The 17,959-nt window shown below is 37.9% G+C and overlaps 1 protein-coding gene across 5 annotated transcripts; it reads right to left on the reverse strand.

The window, feature by feature from the left end:
• Window positions 1-187: 187 nt before the first annotated feature.
• Window positions 188-17,951, reverse strand: IKZF5 (IKAROS family zinc finger 5). Of its 5 annotated transcripts, none has more exons than XM_036898883.2 (5): window positions 17,809-17,951; window positions 15,587-15,733; window positions 8,436-8,611; window positions 6,330-6,512; window positions 188-4,189 (listed from the first exon to the last, which is right to left on the reverse strand). In XM_036898883.2, exons 3-5 carry the CDS (start codon window positions 8,566-8,568, stop codon window positions 3,246-3,248), a joined length of 1,260 nt encoding a protein of 419 aa, XP_036754778.1. In that variant the 5' UTR covers window positions 8,569-8,611; window positions 15,587-15,733; window positions 17,809-17,951; the 3' UTR covers window positions 188-3,245. The 5 variants fall into 5 exon arrangements, with proteins under 5 accessions (XP_036754778.1, XP_036754777.1, XP_036754779.1 ...); XM_036898882.2 differs by having other exon boundaries at window positions 17,779-17,936; XM_036898884.2 differs by lacking the exon at window positions 17,809-17,951 and adding an exon at window positions 17,446-17,772.
• Window positions 17,952-17,959: the final 8 nt, after the last annotated feature.

Genomic DNA, 17,959 nt, shown 5'->3' on the forward strand with positions numbered 1-17,959 from the left:
AACTAGAAAGGAGACAGGATGCAGATGTAGGGCATTGTTTTTTTAACTCCTGTGACAAACCTTATGAATAAGGGAGTCTGCAAATATGAAATCAAAGTAGCCACAGAACTTTTTTTTTTTAACATTTACATACTGGAAAATGACTAAAAAACTAATTGGATCCTGGTTTTCAAAAAGAAAATTGAGATCATTAGAAAGTGTTATTTTTTTATTCATATATTACAAAAGCAAAGCTTCATTCACAATATGAACTGCGTACTAGATATAGTTATTTCAGCATTAAACTGCTTTCTGGAATTCCTGAACAATATAGTGTTTTGCAACCATACTCGTTTTAGTTTTGCATACAAAATATGATATGTTCTTTACATCAAAGTACATATTAACAAAAACAAGCTCTAGAAATCATATACCCTCTAAGACTATTTAATGAAAAAAGTCCTCAGTGGGGAATTTTGTTTTTAAATAATACATCCATTTGATAAATATTTTTGTAGTACTTAAAATGAGGTTTGTCTCAACATTTTTTAGTCCCTTTGTCAAACAGTTCTGCAGATGAATGGCAAGCACTTATTTCTAAAATGAAATAGCACTGGAAAACATTCAGAGTAAAAGCCTAGCCTTTACTTGAATTTCAAGAAGTTGAAAGCTAAGTTCAATTAGCTACATACTATATTAGTAAAATCTGAAATAAAATTATTCCGTTAATCTCTTCACAGTTTCTTAAAAAATTATTAGTGGAGATAAATTATCTACCAACAGTAAAAATCTAAATTTATGTTCACTGAACAAAAATTGTTTCAGAAAGTTGCTTATGAACAGCAAAGTACTATAAATAGTGCATGTTAAATTTTTCCCAACAACTCATTTCTATAAAATATTTTATTTAAAAAAATGGGAGAAACATATTCAATACTTAATGGAAGACACTAACATCTTTCCAAATACAGAATTTATCTCACAGAAAATTTAAATAAAATCCTAAATCTTTTTAAAAATACACTTCTAAAAAAGGTTTTAAGGTAGATCTAAGAACTAGTGCATTTAGAATTGTAGCTTTCAAGCATTGACACCTTTGGAATACACACTGTGCTCTTTAAGTCATAGGAAAAGTAGAATTATTTGTAATTATGAAAAATATTTTCTGTTTAAGTGAAGATACACCTCTAAAACATCAATCTTTAGTTCCAGAAAAAATCTGTCACTATTTGGCCCAGGAATGGAGTTAATAAACTGGTTTAACAAGAATTCTTTCTTTCTTTAATGAAAACTTTCATTTCCTATCTTGGGATATTGCTTTTATTTGAAGAATAAGGGTGAGAGGGAAGAAAACTGCAACAAAAGCTACAAATGACAGCAACCTGTTTCTTTCTGGCAATAAATAAATAATAGGACCAAGGTACACATTTGGAAATGGCTGCGGTAAAATCTGAGCAGTGAATGATTTAACCGACAGAGAGAAACCGAATTTTAGATTCAGCCCAGATTTGGCAAGGAATGCAGTTCTAGCTGTTTGGAAAAACTCCTGGATGCTGTTCTTTCAACAGTGCTGTTGAGATTAGATTGGAAATTAAATCACAAGAACTCATCTTAATGGCCTTCTAGCATCTGGAAGTGGGGATAGAAGATCCATTAACCTGGCACTTGGGGTTTTTTGTGGACACATACCAATCCCTTTTAATTATAAAAAAGTAGAGGTTCTTTTTGGTTAATAAATACTTAATAGGTAGGATATTCTCTTTAAGAAGCCAATTAGTAACTTTAGAGATTTGAACCAAATTAAAAGTAAAATTTTTGTAAAGTACACAGAAACCGGCAGTTAGTAACAATATATTTTATTGTTTGACCAACTCTCTTCAGAGTAAGCTAGTTATTACACGGTATAAAAACAATAGCCACCTATTCAAAATTAATTACTCTAGATTTATTTAGCAAGTCTTATTTTTGTAAACAAATACCACATTTAAATGCATTTTATATCTATTTTCACACTTTATCCTTTTCTACTAAGGCGACAATTCAATGACAGCTTCCATATAGTTTTGTCACTGTACATGAAAAACTGGTCAAACTGCAAATAAGCATCACAACTTGAATTTACAGAAAAAAACAGATGGCCAATTCTGAGGAGGAGACCAGAATTTCTTCTGGACATGTAGTCTCATTTTTAAAAATATTTCACCATTATATTTTTCCATATGTTTCTACACCCACCTGTTCTTGGAAATTATGGGCAATAAATGGATAGAGGCAGGAATAAGAAACCAGAGATTTTTTTTTTTGAAGGACTGCGTTTCCTAGGAATAAGATGGATGGCTTCCACTGTTCCTCTTTGGTCATCAAAGGAATAGGAAGAATAATAGAGTCCAAGTAATCGACCTCACCTGACACTAGTAACATCAGAATGAAGGATTTAAATGTAGGTTCAAATTTTTTAAAAAGGCATCTTCATAGATAATCCTATTACTAGAATTCTCATGTATTTGCCTGTGGTTTTTATAATTAACTATAATAAAGAGTCCACTAGAAAATTAATTAAACTAGAAACTGAATAAACAGGTATTTTAAAAATTAAACACCGTTTTTTATTTAAAGTCTTAAGTTTCCTTTCTTTTCAGAACTTTTATCTCATATTTTTGTAACTTTAATTTAAAAAGAATTAACTGCTTTCCTTTCCCTTCATGGAAAATAGAAACATTTACTATGCTGAAATACTTTATTATCAGTTGAAATGAAACTAGCAATTCAACTTAAGCTATGTGAACTAAATAGTATTTCAATTAAGAGCATTTTAAAAGAAATTCCTCTACTAAACACTGAAATAAGTTGTAACAATTTTTTTGAGAATTCTACCATTTTCAAATGTGGCAGAAATACCATCTAGCTGAAGTGTATATACTGAAATATCAAGATAAGCCTTGAAGTTTTTATGGACCGTAAATGTGGCAAATTTAAGTGAATACCTGTAAGATTATGATTAAACTCCAATTCTCAAATGTCTAAATGAAAAGGAAAAACAGACAGCAATGTGTCTAATGGTATGTTCTAATACATATGATTCTGACCAGATTTTTAAGGGAAAAAAAGAAAAATTATGTTAGTACTGTCAAATTTGTATTCAATAAATACAATGTATAAATGTTAAATTAGCCAACACCTTATTAGGGATGACAAAACAAGCCAGACAAAACTAAAAAACACAAAAAGGCAAAACCCAAGTTAAAACATAAGGTGACTGTTCTCAATCAGTGTTGGTTATGTTGCCCCCTTGCAAAATGACAGGCAAAATCATACTTGTTTTTACATTTGCATCCACATATGTTACACTGAAAAGGGTTTTCATACCCATGACATCCCATATGAATAGTGTAAAGGATGTTGTCGGCAAAGTACATGTCACAGTGCTGGCAGTGGTGCAGAAGCTGCGGGTCCTGGACTGGCAGGGTGGGGGCGGGCGTGCTTGGCTGGCTGTTTCCTATGCTAGGAGTACTCGTGTGGGCACTCGGTTCACTGCCCGGACCCGCCACGGGGCTGTAGTTCCTCTGAGTGTGCGACGGCCGAGGCTCGGGGCTCGTGGGAGAGGAGCTCTGAGGCATACCTGCTGACACGACAGAAACGACTGCTCGGGCGGAGGGCTGCTGCATCATGAACGGCTTCTCATCAGGGCAGGGCACTGCCTCGGGGGACGCTGGGTTTTGGTTTTCAGGTGGCATACTGGACAACTGTCCTGCTAGAGTTGAGAGCTGATTTAAAGGGTTGTCAACCATAAGTTCTTGGGGCTCCCTCGGGAGGCCACCAGTTGATGCGGTTTTTGCCATACTTTCATAGGAGTCAGTCTGCATATTTGGGATCTCGTGAGTAAAATCGTTAAGGTAGTCTGGCTTCTGAACCACCATGGAAGGTGGGCTTAAGTTGATTAGTGCTCTTCTGCTGTAGCCCAGATTGCTTGTTTTCTTCTGTAAAACCCCCCACATTTTCTTGCTGCTTAAGGAAGACCTAGTACCTTTAATTGGCACCATTTTATGCTTGCGCCTTCGGTGATGAGACAGATTACTCCGATCACTGCAGCAGAAGGAACAGAGTTCACACTTGTATGGTTTCTCTCCTGTATGGGAGCGCATGTGGGCTTCCAGATGACGTTCATAAGCAGATGCAAATGGACATAAGTGACATCTATGAGGTTTCTCACCTGTTTAAAAGGGAAAATGGGGGAGAGACTGCACAAGTAGCTCAGGTATGAAGAGTTTCATGTTCTGACCATTCATTAGTTTTAGAAATTGATCAAAAATAAAGTGCTTTTCTGTTCACCATGTAAGAACTTATTCACTGTGTAAGAACTTATTCACTGTGTAAGAACTTATTCACTGTGTAAGAACTTGTTTGTTATGCTTTAGAAGATTGAAGACTGTTGAGAATTAGGCTTGGGGTTGATTAATGATTGTGCATTGAGTCCCCTATACAGAATTTTATTGTTGTTAACAACCATCTGATCAATAAGTATGAGAGATGTCCTCTCAAAAAAAAAAAAAACCACCACCACCAGAATGTAAACTAGTTCAACCATTGTGGAAAGCAGTATGGAGGTTTCTCAGAATGCTCAAAATAGAAATACCATTTGACCCAGGAATTCCACTCCTAGGAATTTACCCTAAGAATAAAGCGCTCGTTTGAAAAAGACAGATGCACCCCTATGTTTATCGCTGCACTGTTTACAATAGCCAAGATATGGAAGCACCCTAAGTGCCCATCAGTAGATGAATGGATAAAGAAGATGTGGTACATATACACAATGGAATATTATTCAGCCATAAGAAAAAAACAGATCCTACCATTTGCAGCAACATGGATGGAGCTAGAGAGTATTATGCTCAGTGAAATAAGCCAGGCAGACAAAGACAAGTACCAAATGATTTCACTCATATGTGGAGTATAAGAACAAAGGAAAAACTGAAGGAACAAAACAGCAGCAGAATCACAGAACCCAAGAATGGACTAATAGTTACCAAAGGGAAAGGGACTGGGGAGGACAGGTGGGAAGGGAGGGATAAGGGCAGGGGAAAAAGAAAGAGGGCATTACGATTAGCATGTATAGTGCGTGGGGGGCATGGGGAGGGCTGTGCAACACAGAGAAGCAAGTAGTGATTTTACAGCATCTTACTACACTGATGGACAGTGACTATGAAGGGGTATGTGGGGGGGACTTGGTGAAGGGGGAACCTAGTAAACATAATGTTCTTTCTGTAATTGTAGATTAATGATACCAAAATTTTTAAATAAATAAATAAATAAAGTGCATTTCAGAAGTTCACATTTGCACAAAAGATAATTAAAATTTGTAAAGAAACTTGCAAACTTCAAGCTTAAGAACTCAAGAGCAACAATTAGAGATATTCAGATATATTCCATTAATCAATGTGATATAAACATTGTTATGACTTCACCTGGCATTTGGGGAAAGAATAGCACAACTGACAGTAATACTCCCTACATAATACTTTTATCAAAAATTTACCTCAGTTATATGTTTATGTACACATCTATACATGAAGACTTATTCATACATATTCACACACACAAATACCCTTTTCTCATGAAGAAAACAAAAAAGCCATAAAACCTTTTACAAAGTCTTCATATTAAACAGAAAGCACAAAATGGAAATAGGCTTCCTGATCCAAGTATGAATTATACATGTCCTTTCAAAACTGCCAGCAATTCATCTGTACCTTTCTCTCCTTTTCAATTGCCAAAAAAGGCACAATTTTAGTTAGTGCTGTTAGTTGAGAATGGCCCAACATGTGAAATAAATATTTGGAATATGAGATTTGGAGTTACTCATTCAATAGATATATACTAGATATGTACTGAGTACATACCATGTTTTAGGCTCTGGAGGCACAAAGACAGCCCTGACACAATCCCTGTCCTCAAGAGGTTTTCAGGCCACCTCAACACAGCATGGGAAGCCATGGGGCACACAGAAAGGACAACTGATCTAGTCTTGGGCCAAGGCAGAGTATAGTTAGGAGGGTTTTGCAGAAGAGATGGCTAAGGTGAGACCTGAAGATTAGCAGTATATTCTGCACCTGTATGGAAACATTTCCCCTGCCTGCCCCCTAAGGAAGGGCAAGCTCTACAAGGGGCTTCACTTTGCTTGCATGCTGTTAAGCTACTGCTTTGTAAAAATGGAGTAACTTCCCCATTGATTCAAGTCTTCTATCAACCTTCATTTTTAAACTATGGGAACTATTTCTAAGACAGATCAACATGCCCTCCTCGGCCCCTCTCCTGCCCCCAAAGAAAAGCCATACCCAACCTTTCTCCATTACCTGTGTGGATTCTAATGTGTTCAATAAGCCGGGCTGTTCCTTTGCTGGCATAGTTGCAGTACCGACACTTGAGCTTCCCATCAAAGGTCCTTTCAAACCCGTCTACTAACATTCCTGAGTTTTCATCCAGGGAAACTTCAACAGATGGGTGGTCAAGTCCATTTTGCTCACCATCTGTTCCAGCTATAAATAAAATACAGCAAAGGAAATTATGTATCTCAGAATAAACTCAATTTAGCATTTTAGTCTTGAGTGGCAGACAATCTTTCATAAATTGGTAGTTCATTTATCACAAAAGTTAAATTCATAAAACATGGAGTTTCTGAACTGGGGTTAATTTTATACAAAAGCATATTACATTGTTTTTGAAAACCTTTTATAAGGGGAGCTCAAATTACACAAAGTTTACAGTCTTCAATATGCTTTTGAAGAAAACAGTATTATCCTTACTTGACAGGTGAGGAGACAAGGGGGAGTAAATAGTGATGGCATAGTTACACACACGTACTTAAGATTCTAGGCAAACACTTCAATTGGCAGTCATGATAGTCTGCCAAAATCCTAACCCTATTTACTTTAGTCTAAAGCAATTAATGTTGGCTTATGCGCTGTTCCACTAAGTTTATACATAAGCTCTAGATTCTGGTTTTATTTAGGATCTTACAATTCTAATTAAGCACTTAAAGGAAAGTATTTAATCTGATACCTCTGCATGTTAGAACTGTAAGAATCTGTGAGCTGTTTGTTGAGCTCTTTGCTTTTTAGTCTAATCTGAAGACTTCTTGTGAAGATAAAGAAACTGAAGGGGCAAGTGCTCTTCATCAGAAAAAGCAATGGGCAGTGGGGACTACAACCCTGGTCCCCCGAATCCCAGGTCAGGAATCTGTAGTCTAGAGTGTGAGGACGGAAACTTTTATTCCTAGAGCTTCCTGGGAAAGCACTTCTGCTCCAGCCCCAGGAGGGAGCAGCGCTGGCCTGAGCAGCGGAGGCGCCCACCCCACTGTGTCCTCCACCCTCACCAGAAGGCTGGCTGGTGTTGAGTCCAGTACCCAGCAGTGCCATTGCATGAGAGGGACAGCAAGGCTCCGTGTCCCCTCTCCCCCACTGCTTTCCCAGAAGCCAGTGATTCTCAAAATTTAATGAGTATTTTAACCACTTGGGAAGCTTAGTAAAATACAGATTCTGATTTAGTAGAGGTGGGTGGGGACTGGAATTCTCACTTGTAACCAGCTCCCAGGTGATGCCTGATCTCTGCTGCTGGCCCTGGGCTACAAGGCCTGGTCATGAAGGTCAGGGGTCAAACGACTTCTTCTATTAGGGTCACACAGTAAGTACTTTAGGCTGTGTGAGCCATGTGGTCTCTATCACAACTACTCAACTCTGCTGATGTAGCATAAAAACAGCTATAAAAACTATGTAACCAAGTGTCACTATTTTTCAATTAAGTTTATTTATAGATGCTGGTTTGAATTTCATATAATTTTCATGTTAAGACATTATTCTTTAGATTTTTTCCAGCCATACTGAAATGTTAGAAAGCACTGTTAGCTTTCAGGTTGTACAAAAACAGCAGCCCACACGGGGCCCACGGGCTGCAGTATGCTGCCTGCCGAGGTAGGTTCAGGAAACCGCCCAGGTCTACCTGCACAGGCTCAAGTCGGGCACTCTTTCTCTATTCTGGTTTCTCCCCCTGGGTGGTAAACATGATCAGCCCTTTTTCATTTTAAGAGAGCAGAAACAGAGAACCCCTATTCTGTCCCAGGTCTAATTCCGATCTCCTAATTGCTGAATCCTTTACTTGACTCCTTTTGGATTCCTTGTGTCTGTTGTTAGCTAAGAGAACCTAGAGGATGCAGGACACCTAAGCTTCCAACAAAATCATAATTCATCTCTAGACCATGCTAAGCTTTGGGGAGCTTCACTCTCCCCCAGCAAAAATCTCACATGTTTAAAGAAGAAAAAAAACCCTGCTCTGTATCTTCCCAGGAAAAAAAAACAGAACGACCCATATTAGCCAGCAGCAGTCTTCAAAGTACCGGTAACCACACACCAACACTAACATATTTATGAAGAGTTAATTATTTAATAGTATTAAGATGAGTCTACCTCCCTGAAGAGCCTCTGCTTCTTTGTCCCCACTAACTGAGCCGGAAATCATGTTCACATGATGGGTCTGCTGAGTCAGGTACTCCTGGAAATCTTTCACGAAGTCCAAAGGCTCTGGTTTCTTTTCCCCCATTTTTTTTCTTTTTCTTTTTTTGTATGTTTACAGTTCGTTATACCTGGGGGGTGAGAGAAGAAATAATTTTGCACTACTTAGGGAGATCCAGTACATATTAATAAGTGACAAAGATTATTATGTGCAAGCCCTGTACAAATCAACAGAGAACACAGTCCCTGCCTTTAAGCATTTTATAATCTTGCTGGTGGACTAGAGAAAACATATACAATATGGTGAAATTTTAATACATTTAATACTTAAATAAACTGGGATTCACACTTAGGAGAATAGAAAGAAATTACAAAAACAGAAAAAGAGAAATAAGACGAGTGAAGGAAGCGGGCACATCAGCAGGAATTTATCAATGAAGGTAACAATAAAGAAACCAAGTAGCTCAATCAGGGCTGTCAGAGAGAATTTTCTGGATGATGGACACATTGCATACCTATGTTGTTCAATACAGCTGTTACTAGCCACATGCAGCCACTGAGCGTTTGAAATATGGTTAATACAAGTGAGTTTTGAATTTCATTTAATTACTTTAAATTGGAATAGCTACACATGGCAAGTGACTATCATTTCCAACAGCAAAGGCTCTTAAATTGTAGGATTCACATGAAACAGTACTCTAGAAATAGAAAATTAGAACAGGTGTAAAAGCCAGTGAGTTAAATATTTTAGCCTTTGCAAGTCAGAGGTCTGTCGCAACTGCTCAACTCCCCATATAGCTAAAAGCATCCAGAAAGAGTAAGTAAAAGAATGAGTATGTATTTCAGTAACACTTCACGAAAACAAGCACTGAGCCAGGTTCGGTCTATAGGCTGCAGTTTTCTGACCCCTGCCCTAGAAATCCAAATCGCCACCTCTGCCACTACTTACTCTGAGAAAAAAAAATTAAGAGAAGAAAAAAATCCCTAGTGTTGATGGGCAGAGAAGTCTCATGTGAAACTTTGTAATCACAAACTAAACAGGTCTTCACAGAGATTTAAGGTCCAAATTCACAAATCAAGTTACCAAAGTTTTCTAGTAAGAGCAAGATGAGATAGTCCAGCACCTAGGAGACAAAAGGTCTTAACATGCAGTAAAAATATTTTATGCAAATGTGCATGGTCTTCTTAAATATGCCTTATGCTAAAATTTTCTGTTACTAATCTCCAACTACTTAATGAGTAATTTTCAATCTAAAAAGGTTCTCATCTTTAATAGCCAGAAGTAAGCATCTAAAGCTAAAGATTAGTTGCTTCTCAGGATATATATATGCTTGACCTTTTCTTGAAGCATATACACAGAAAAGCACATAAATCCCAAGGGTAAATAAAGCTCAATGAATTATCACATATCACAAAGTGAACACACCAATGAAATTCAGCATGAACATCAAGAATCAGAAGGCTGCCAGCATCCTAGGAGTGCCCTTGTGCGCCCATTCTTCCAGTACTAGTCCCACCCACCCAGTACCCAGCAAGGGCTATGCTACCCTAACTTCTGAAACTGCTGGGTCACAGGTTGTGCATATACTCAGCTGCAGATAACCAGCAGTTTTCCATAGTGATTTACATTCCCACGACAGTAAGAGTATTCTGTTTTTCCACGTCCATGCCAACACTTGGGTGTTTTTTGTAATTTAAGCCATTCTGGTGGGCATATTGGGATATCACACTGGTGTTGATTCATATTCTTTGGTAATTAATCAAGTTGTATATTTTCATATTAATTAGCCACTTAGATACCCTCTATTTCATACCCAGTGAGGTATATGTTCAAGCCTTTTGCTCATTTTTCTACTAGGTTGTCTATTATTTTTTAATTACGTGAGAGTTCTTTATAACATTCTGGATATGAGTTCTTAATAAGTATGTGTATTTTAAGTTGCCTTCTCTCACTTGGTGTTGCTGTTTCACTTTCTTAATGGTAATTTTTGATGAATAGAAGATCTTAACTATAGTTCACTTAACCCACTTTTTCCTTTACATTTAGAGTTGTGTCCTTGCCAACATTTTACTTGAATATAGTCTTCTGTACTTTCTTCTAAAAACTGTCCTGTTTTACCTTTCATATTTTTATCTGGAATTGAGCTTTGTGTATGGTGTAAGATAAGAGTCAAAATTTACTTTTTCCCAAGGAGATATCCAATTGTCCGAGCATGCATTTAACAGACCAGTCTTTTTCCTCTAGACTCTCTTACCACTTTCAAAATCATAACATATGTGATTCTACTTCTGGATTCTTACTCTGTTCCACTGGCACACTTTTGTCTATCTTCACACTAATACCACAGTCTTAATGATAAAAACCCTAATAGCTCAGCAATTTAAGTCCACTAGTTATGTTTTTCTACTTTAAGAATATATGGACTCTCTGGGTCCTTTTCAGCCAAGTTTTTCAATGACAGAACTGTGGGATTGTGAAAACGAGAGGGTTCCATAAAAGCACATTTTCTAATTAACAAAAGCTTGGACAACATTTTAAGAGCCAAAACTTCCATTTTAATTGACTTAACTAGACATCTACTGGAAACAGACTAACCCTTGTCTGTTACTACTATAGATTATTGTACTGTACAACATAGTAATAATCTTAGGAACTAATGAAGAACACAGGGCTTTTTGGGGTTTCCCTTGTTTACTGGCCTCAAACTAACATCTTCGATTTTTTATTTCTAGTTTTTCTCTGCCCTTACAACCGCTTTGTTCTTTATTCTAAGCCAAATAATGCAGGTGACCAAATTCTCACTTTTCCTAATCCAACATTTGTGAATAGTTCCTTTCTTCTCTTCTTAGAAGCCACCTTAGAAGTTTTTAAAAAGGTATTACCATTTTTTCCACCTCTTTTCACTGTCTTCAAGAAAGGAAGCTAGTATCCTCTAGATGAACAAAATTAGGTCAAATTTACCAGCTTTAAGACTCTGAACAGGGACTACTGTCAGACTTCGTTTCTTATTTTGAAAATGGGATGATACCAACCTGCAGTGCTATTTAAGTTTCACAGGTGTATACATGAAGAATCTCACAACATGTGTAGCATATGGTACATTCTGACTATGTAGCTATGTTTGCAGCAAAATAATGCTTATACCTTTGGATTAAGAAATTCCTCACTGTCCCAGATTCAAATTTTTTCCCTTTTTCTATCAATCAGTTCATCAGCTGAGCATCTTATGTTAGCATTTTCTATTTACGTTCCTTAATTACAATGAAACAAACATAATCCACCTTAGTCTCATTAATTCAAATATCCCAATTTGCATTTCCCAAACTCGCCTCTTCTCATTTTACTCTTATAGACCATTCTTTAAATCACTTGCTTAGTCTGGTTCAACTTTCTCAATCTTAAGGATTATTTTTGGTTTCTCAACAAGTTTTAGTTGCTCTTCCCCATCTTACCATGTTTACTTGAACTAGTTGTCTATGTTTCCTAATCACTGCATTAACTATTTGTTTTGTAACTACAGTTGATTCTGCTGATATTTGTCCTTAAAAATTTTGACCTTTGGTTAGGTGGAAAAAAAGTGAGCCCCTCAGCTCCAATTAAAAAGATTATTAACAAGATGAAGAAGATTTTATCTCAATAAAACTCAAAGAAAAAGAAAAGGGCAATTTAAAACACAAGGGGTGGTGAACAGTATAGAAATATACATAAAAAGGTAAAAAACACAGCAGAGAGAAGGGCATGCAGAATGAGTTTCAGAGAGAGAAAAATAAACAAGGATATGGTTTTTTAAAAAATATTCAAGAAATTCATAGAATTAAAGATCTCTTTCAGACTTACAGGGACCATGGAGTACAAAATAGAATATATGATATTAAAACAACACTTTGACACATTATTGTGAAACGTAAAAATCTCAAACACAAAGAGAATAATACAAAACTTTCTAGAGAAAAGGCAGCCCAGCCCACCCACATAAGAAAACAACCAGACTGACAGGGAAGAATCAATGGCAACACTAGGTAGGTGCAAGAAAACAGAGCAATACTCTTGGCTAACTTAGAATGTTTTAACTTTGTCAGGATGATAAAGGATATCTTCCAAAAATCGACATCACAATTAATGAGAAAATCTCAATGCATTCCCTTTAGGATTAAGAACAAGGCAAGGATGCTTGCTATTACTAGTGCTATTCAACATGATACTAGAAAGTAGAGGCTCTCACAATAAAAGAGAAGAAAGGAATAAAAGGTATGAGGATTGGGAGATAAGACAAAAAAAATTACGGGAAATTGTTTTTCAAATTGTAAAAGCTGTAAGGCCCTACAGATTGCCTGTTTTCTAATTATAAACGCTAAAATTAAGAAGTCCTGGTATTTACATTGCAACTTAGCATCACTTCTTGCCAATCAGTTCATAAGAGAACTGCTATGTTTTCACTGGAAAATATCTGAATATACTTTGAAAGGCTTAAGAAGCAAGATAAGTCTTACCAAATCCTGATTAGAAGCTTATCACTGCTATGGCAAAACATGTGACAATGACAAAACCTGCATAAGACTGCCAGGAAGCAGGCAGAAGAAAATGGTATTTTTATACATGCAACTCGGGTTTTAACAACACAAATGAGCCTAATTACAGAGGATGGCTAGCATATTTTGACAATCATGGCCATTATCAGATTGTCAAATTATAAATTTCACTGTGTTCCCTGCTGTAAGTTGTGATTTTCATTCATAATACATGATGGACTTAAAAAAAAACGAATGCCAGTAAAAAAAGAGACGATAACATTATAAACATGAAAGGAAACTATTCTTAAATTAGTTTTAAATACTCTGATATGGTTTACAACATCATTCTGGAATGATTTAAAATTTAATTGTAATTCCATCCCTAAGCACTTTTGTGTCCGTTTGACCTACATCGCATTCCTCTCCCCCCCTCCCACTCTCCCTCCCTTTCTCTCACACATACATACACACATATATACACAACAGAACAGGTCCTGGCCTAGATCTCAAATGGAATCTTTGGTTTAAAACCCAGCTCTCTCCAACTCAAGACAGTATTTCCAAGCACAATAAACAGAAAAAGAACGGTAATTCTGAAACTACAGAAGACCTCCTGATATTAAAAAAAAAAAAAAAAAAGTTTTACACCCAAACTATCTTCCTATCTTTAATGATCATCAGTCTCAGGACTGAAAGCTTCACCTAAGAACTCCACAGAGTAACTGAAATCTGGAGATACCTCTAAAACACTGATAAATATTAAAATCTTTGCAAACATAACATAAAAATCTACTTTAGGGAATCTGCAAACTATGTTTTCATGGGACTATCTTTCCTACTGGCCATGAATTCAACATCTGCAAGCTTGTTAGCCAAATCACTATGTACACAAAATTTCAATGTATAAGAACATGTTATCAGAATTTAAGGGCCAAGGGCAGGATGTCCAAAAATGTGCCACTTTGGCCTGCAAGATTATGTCAGCTGAAAACAATCAAGGCCCAAGACTCAGAAAAATGCTTTGACCTCCCCTCCCACTAACTGTATACAGAGAATCTAGATGGAGGCCCTACTCCAGGGGCAGAGTTATTACCACAGGTAACACTTCATAATGTGAATTACATGTGTGGACAGGGAGGAATGTGGCAAAGTCTGTTAAAATTCCTCTTTGATCAAACATTTACTTTTTCATATTCCTGTGAACTGCTTCCCTTCCCTTTGAAGTCCTAGACCCCTTCTCCCTGTTCTTTAGTTCAGGATGACATATATACCTCATTGTCCCTGTCTGTCTCTGGAGTCTCCTGTCTATGGATTCCTGGTATCCTGGTAGGTAAGTAAACTTAGGGTTGGCTTTTTTTTTCCTCCTGTTAATCTATCTCACATCAGATTGTTTCTTAGACCAACTGGAGAAACCTTGAAGGATAAAGGAAAATTATACCCACCCCCCAACAAGAAAAAGAAGCATATTTTAGAGTTGTCCAATTTTATTATAGATTTGGGTGATGTATTCCAAGCCTGATCTACTCTTTCTGCTGATACCTAATTTTATCAGCCAGAGAAGAATTATTCCCAGACCCGATTATCATTCCTTTATGATACAGCAAGTATCTGAGTCCTCCCTGTTACTCTGATTAAAGTCAAACTGAGTCTAGTATGGTTTTCCATGGGGTGAAGGTACATCTATACAGAACACTGGGTAGTATGTAACTAAATTATTTTTATGACAATAGTGTCTCCCAAATTACCCATTCAAGGCTCAGCCAATAAGGTTCTTACCAAAAAACCAGATGCTACCTACGCTAGTGTAGGAAAGCAATATTTGAGAAATAAGCTTTGATATCCCAAAAGAACCTGAACACCTTTTTAAGTCTTGAAACTATTATCTGACCTTCCTTGGTTTCCAAAAAAAGAATTTTTTTGTATGAAGGCCTCTGATCTTTCTTCCTCAGTCTCTTACTGTAAGTGGGAAGTAGTTGACACACACACACACACACACACACACACACACACACACACACCCCACCAACCACCACCACCACCACCACCCCTCTTAACCAGGAGCTATCAAAAGACAGGCATCAATGATGTGAGTTTGAGACAATCACGACTATGAGAAGTGATATTTTTAAGCTATGGGAGAATTCTGAGAATAACCTGAGCAGGAAATAGTAGAATCTATTTTACTATTTTTTAGAAGGGTTACCAACAATAAGATAGAATATGTAGCAACTAATTTGCACAATAACTTCATCTGGGGGTGAGGTAGGCCTATTTACATAAAGTGATTGCAATTCAATAAATGTGTTAGCTTTTACATAGCCTAATAATTATGGTCACAGAGATTTACTCTGCCATCGAATATGTATCAATGGAGAAGTCTAACAAATGAGGCTTAGTTTGTATAGGAAATAACATGGCCCTTCTAAGAAAATTAGAACACATTTCCTCAGATTACAAAATTGTCGAAAACAAATTCTTTGAAGGCAGAAAGGGACGTTATAAGGCTTTGAGAAATCAGAAAACATAATATAATAAGTAAAATATAAGTAAATACAAGTTAGAAGAAATCCAAAAAAGGAGTTACACAATCTAACCTTTTCACCCCAAATCACTTCCTTTTTCTTGCCACTCCAACATTGATGAAAATGCAGAGGAATCGAAATTTACTCTGGAGACACACCAACAGACTCCAAAAGGCCATGGAGGGAATTTCAACTAAAATTGAAAAGCCATACAGAGGTCTGCAAAGAGAAGCACACCACAAATCAAAACAAACCCTTAGGACAAAAACTTAATTAGCATCTACAGGCTTCATGAACTAATAAACTAAACTGTGTCAGTTTTACCATTGAGAAAAGAAAACTAAGCTACCAGATAATCAAAAAAAATCAACAGGCTCACGTCAACATAAACTCCAAAGACTGACCGAAGAATATCGTTTTTCTCACTGATGGATTTCTTTTTTGGCAAATTTTTTGTTTTTCTAAATCCAAGTTGTTAATTTCATTTGTTCAAAATACACTTTTAAAGGGTCAGGCTTAGTACTGCTAAACAGCTACCATTGCATTAAAACAATACACTAAAAGAGAGAAATGTGGTATCCACATATAAATCGAGTATAAAAACCAAATGAGTATTCATATTTGAACTGACTGTTTATAGTTCATAATGCATGAGCAAAACCGAAGGTTTCTGTGATGGCTGCCCTTGTACTGTTCACCATGTAAGAACTTATTCACTATGTACGAATTTGTTCTCCATGTAAGAACTTGTTTGTTATGCCTCAGAAGATTGGAGACTGACGAAAATTAGGCTTGGGGTGGATTAATGATTGTGCATTGAGCATTGACTCCCCTATACAGAATTTTATTGTTGTTAACAACCATTTGATCAATAAATATGAGAGATGCCCTCACCAAAAAAAAAAAAAAAAAAAAAAAAGTACACACTTCCAATGGTAAAATAATAAGTAACCGGGATGTAATAAATATAGTCAAGATATTGTAACAGCTTGGTATGGTGATAGCTGGTACCTAGAATTGTCATGTATATAAATGTTGAATCACTATGTTGTACGCCTGAAACTAATGTAATGTAATACTGTGTGTCAACTACCCTTCAATAAAAAATAATTATCTACAAAAAAAAAACACAATATACTAGTCCCTACAGGAAAACTATCTGTGATAAGGGTTGAAAAACGAAAACAAAAACACCATGCACACCTTTGAGGACACATCTGATTCCCATCTTTATTTAACCTTTTCTATCACAACCCCAAACACTTAGGGTTCTCTGGGAAACGCTTTGGATCCCTGGGGGCAAAAAGCACAAAAACATATCAACTGACCATAGGATTTCCCAAGAATACATTATCCATAGCTGTGTTGAAGGCACAACATGACAAATCAAAATTAAACGGAACTTTGAAATTGTTAGTTCAAACGTTTAAAAGTGTTTTAAAAAACTTTGTTTCTTCTAAACTGTATTTCCTTAGATCCCTCAATTTAAAGCGCCTTTACTTCTCCCGCTTGTTACTCCTTATTCAGGTTCTGAATAGTACATAAAAGGCCACACTAAATGGGCCACGTGGTTAGTGGTACCCGGAACCGATTAACTGCAATTCAGATTCACACAGTTAACGAACGCTTACGAGGTGCGTGGCTTGGCTACCCGCACTCGTTATATTAAGAGACTTAAACCCTGCATCAACTTCAACAGCTACTGAAAAGCCCTCCCCAAGACTCACATCGACCCAAAATTAGAACACATACAATAGAAACGGACACAGGCAGGGTCATTCAATAAAAGACGGAGGTCTTAAAACTGCTCCCAACGAGCTGCCCGGACCTGCCGTCGGGGCGGCATCCTCGCCAGGATTCGAACACCTAGGAGACGCGCGCGTCGGCTGACCTCCCCAACCCAGGCCCCGGGACCCGGTGAAGACACACACCTCGGGGCGACCCCCGCATGACCACCTGTCAGAGCCAGAGGCAGCTCCCTACCCAGGAGCCTCCAAGTCCCCGCCCGACGGCGCCGCTCCCGTAGACGCCGCTCCCTCGGGGCTCCGGAGGCCAAAATACCGCACCCTCCGCATTCGGGCCAGGAACGTCCCGGGTCGTGACCCTGCCGACCCACCGACCACGACCGACGCTCCGCCGGGGCTGAGTCCCGGGCGGGGTCAGCCGGCCCCCAGCGAACCCGGCTGTCGCCTCCTCCCGCTCCTTCCCAGCAGTCCTGCTCAGCTGCGTGTCGCCGCCGTGCAAGGCGACAGCCTGCTACTTACCACCTGACCACCACACCGAGTAACCCCCACCTCCTTCAATGCCGCTGCCGTCACCGCCGCTGTCTTCGTCACCGTCGCAGCCGCCGCCGCCGCCATGTTTCTTGTGTCTCCAGCTCCCTTCTCGCCCCGCTGCCTTAACCAACTCTCGCGTGAGCAAGGCGTAGGGTGAAAGAGGAGAAGG

Source organism: Manis pentadactyla, chromosome 8 (genome assembly GCF_030020395.1).
Source record: "Manis pentadactyla isolate mManPen7 chromosome 8, mManPen7.hap1, whole genome shotgun sequence".
In the NCBI taxonomy this organism is placed as follows: domain Eukaryota; kingdom Metazoa; phylum Chordata; class Mammalia; order Pholidota; family Manidae; genus Manis; species Manis pentadactyla.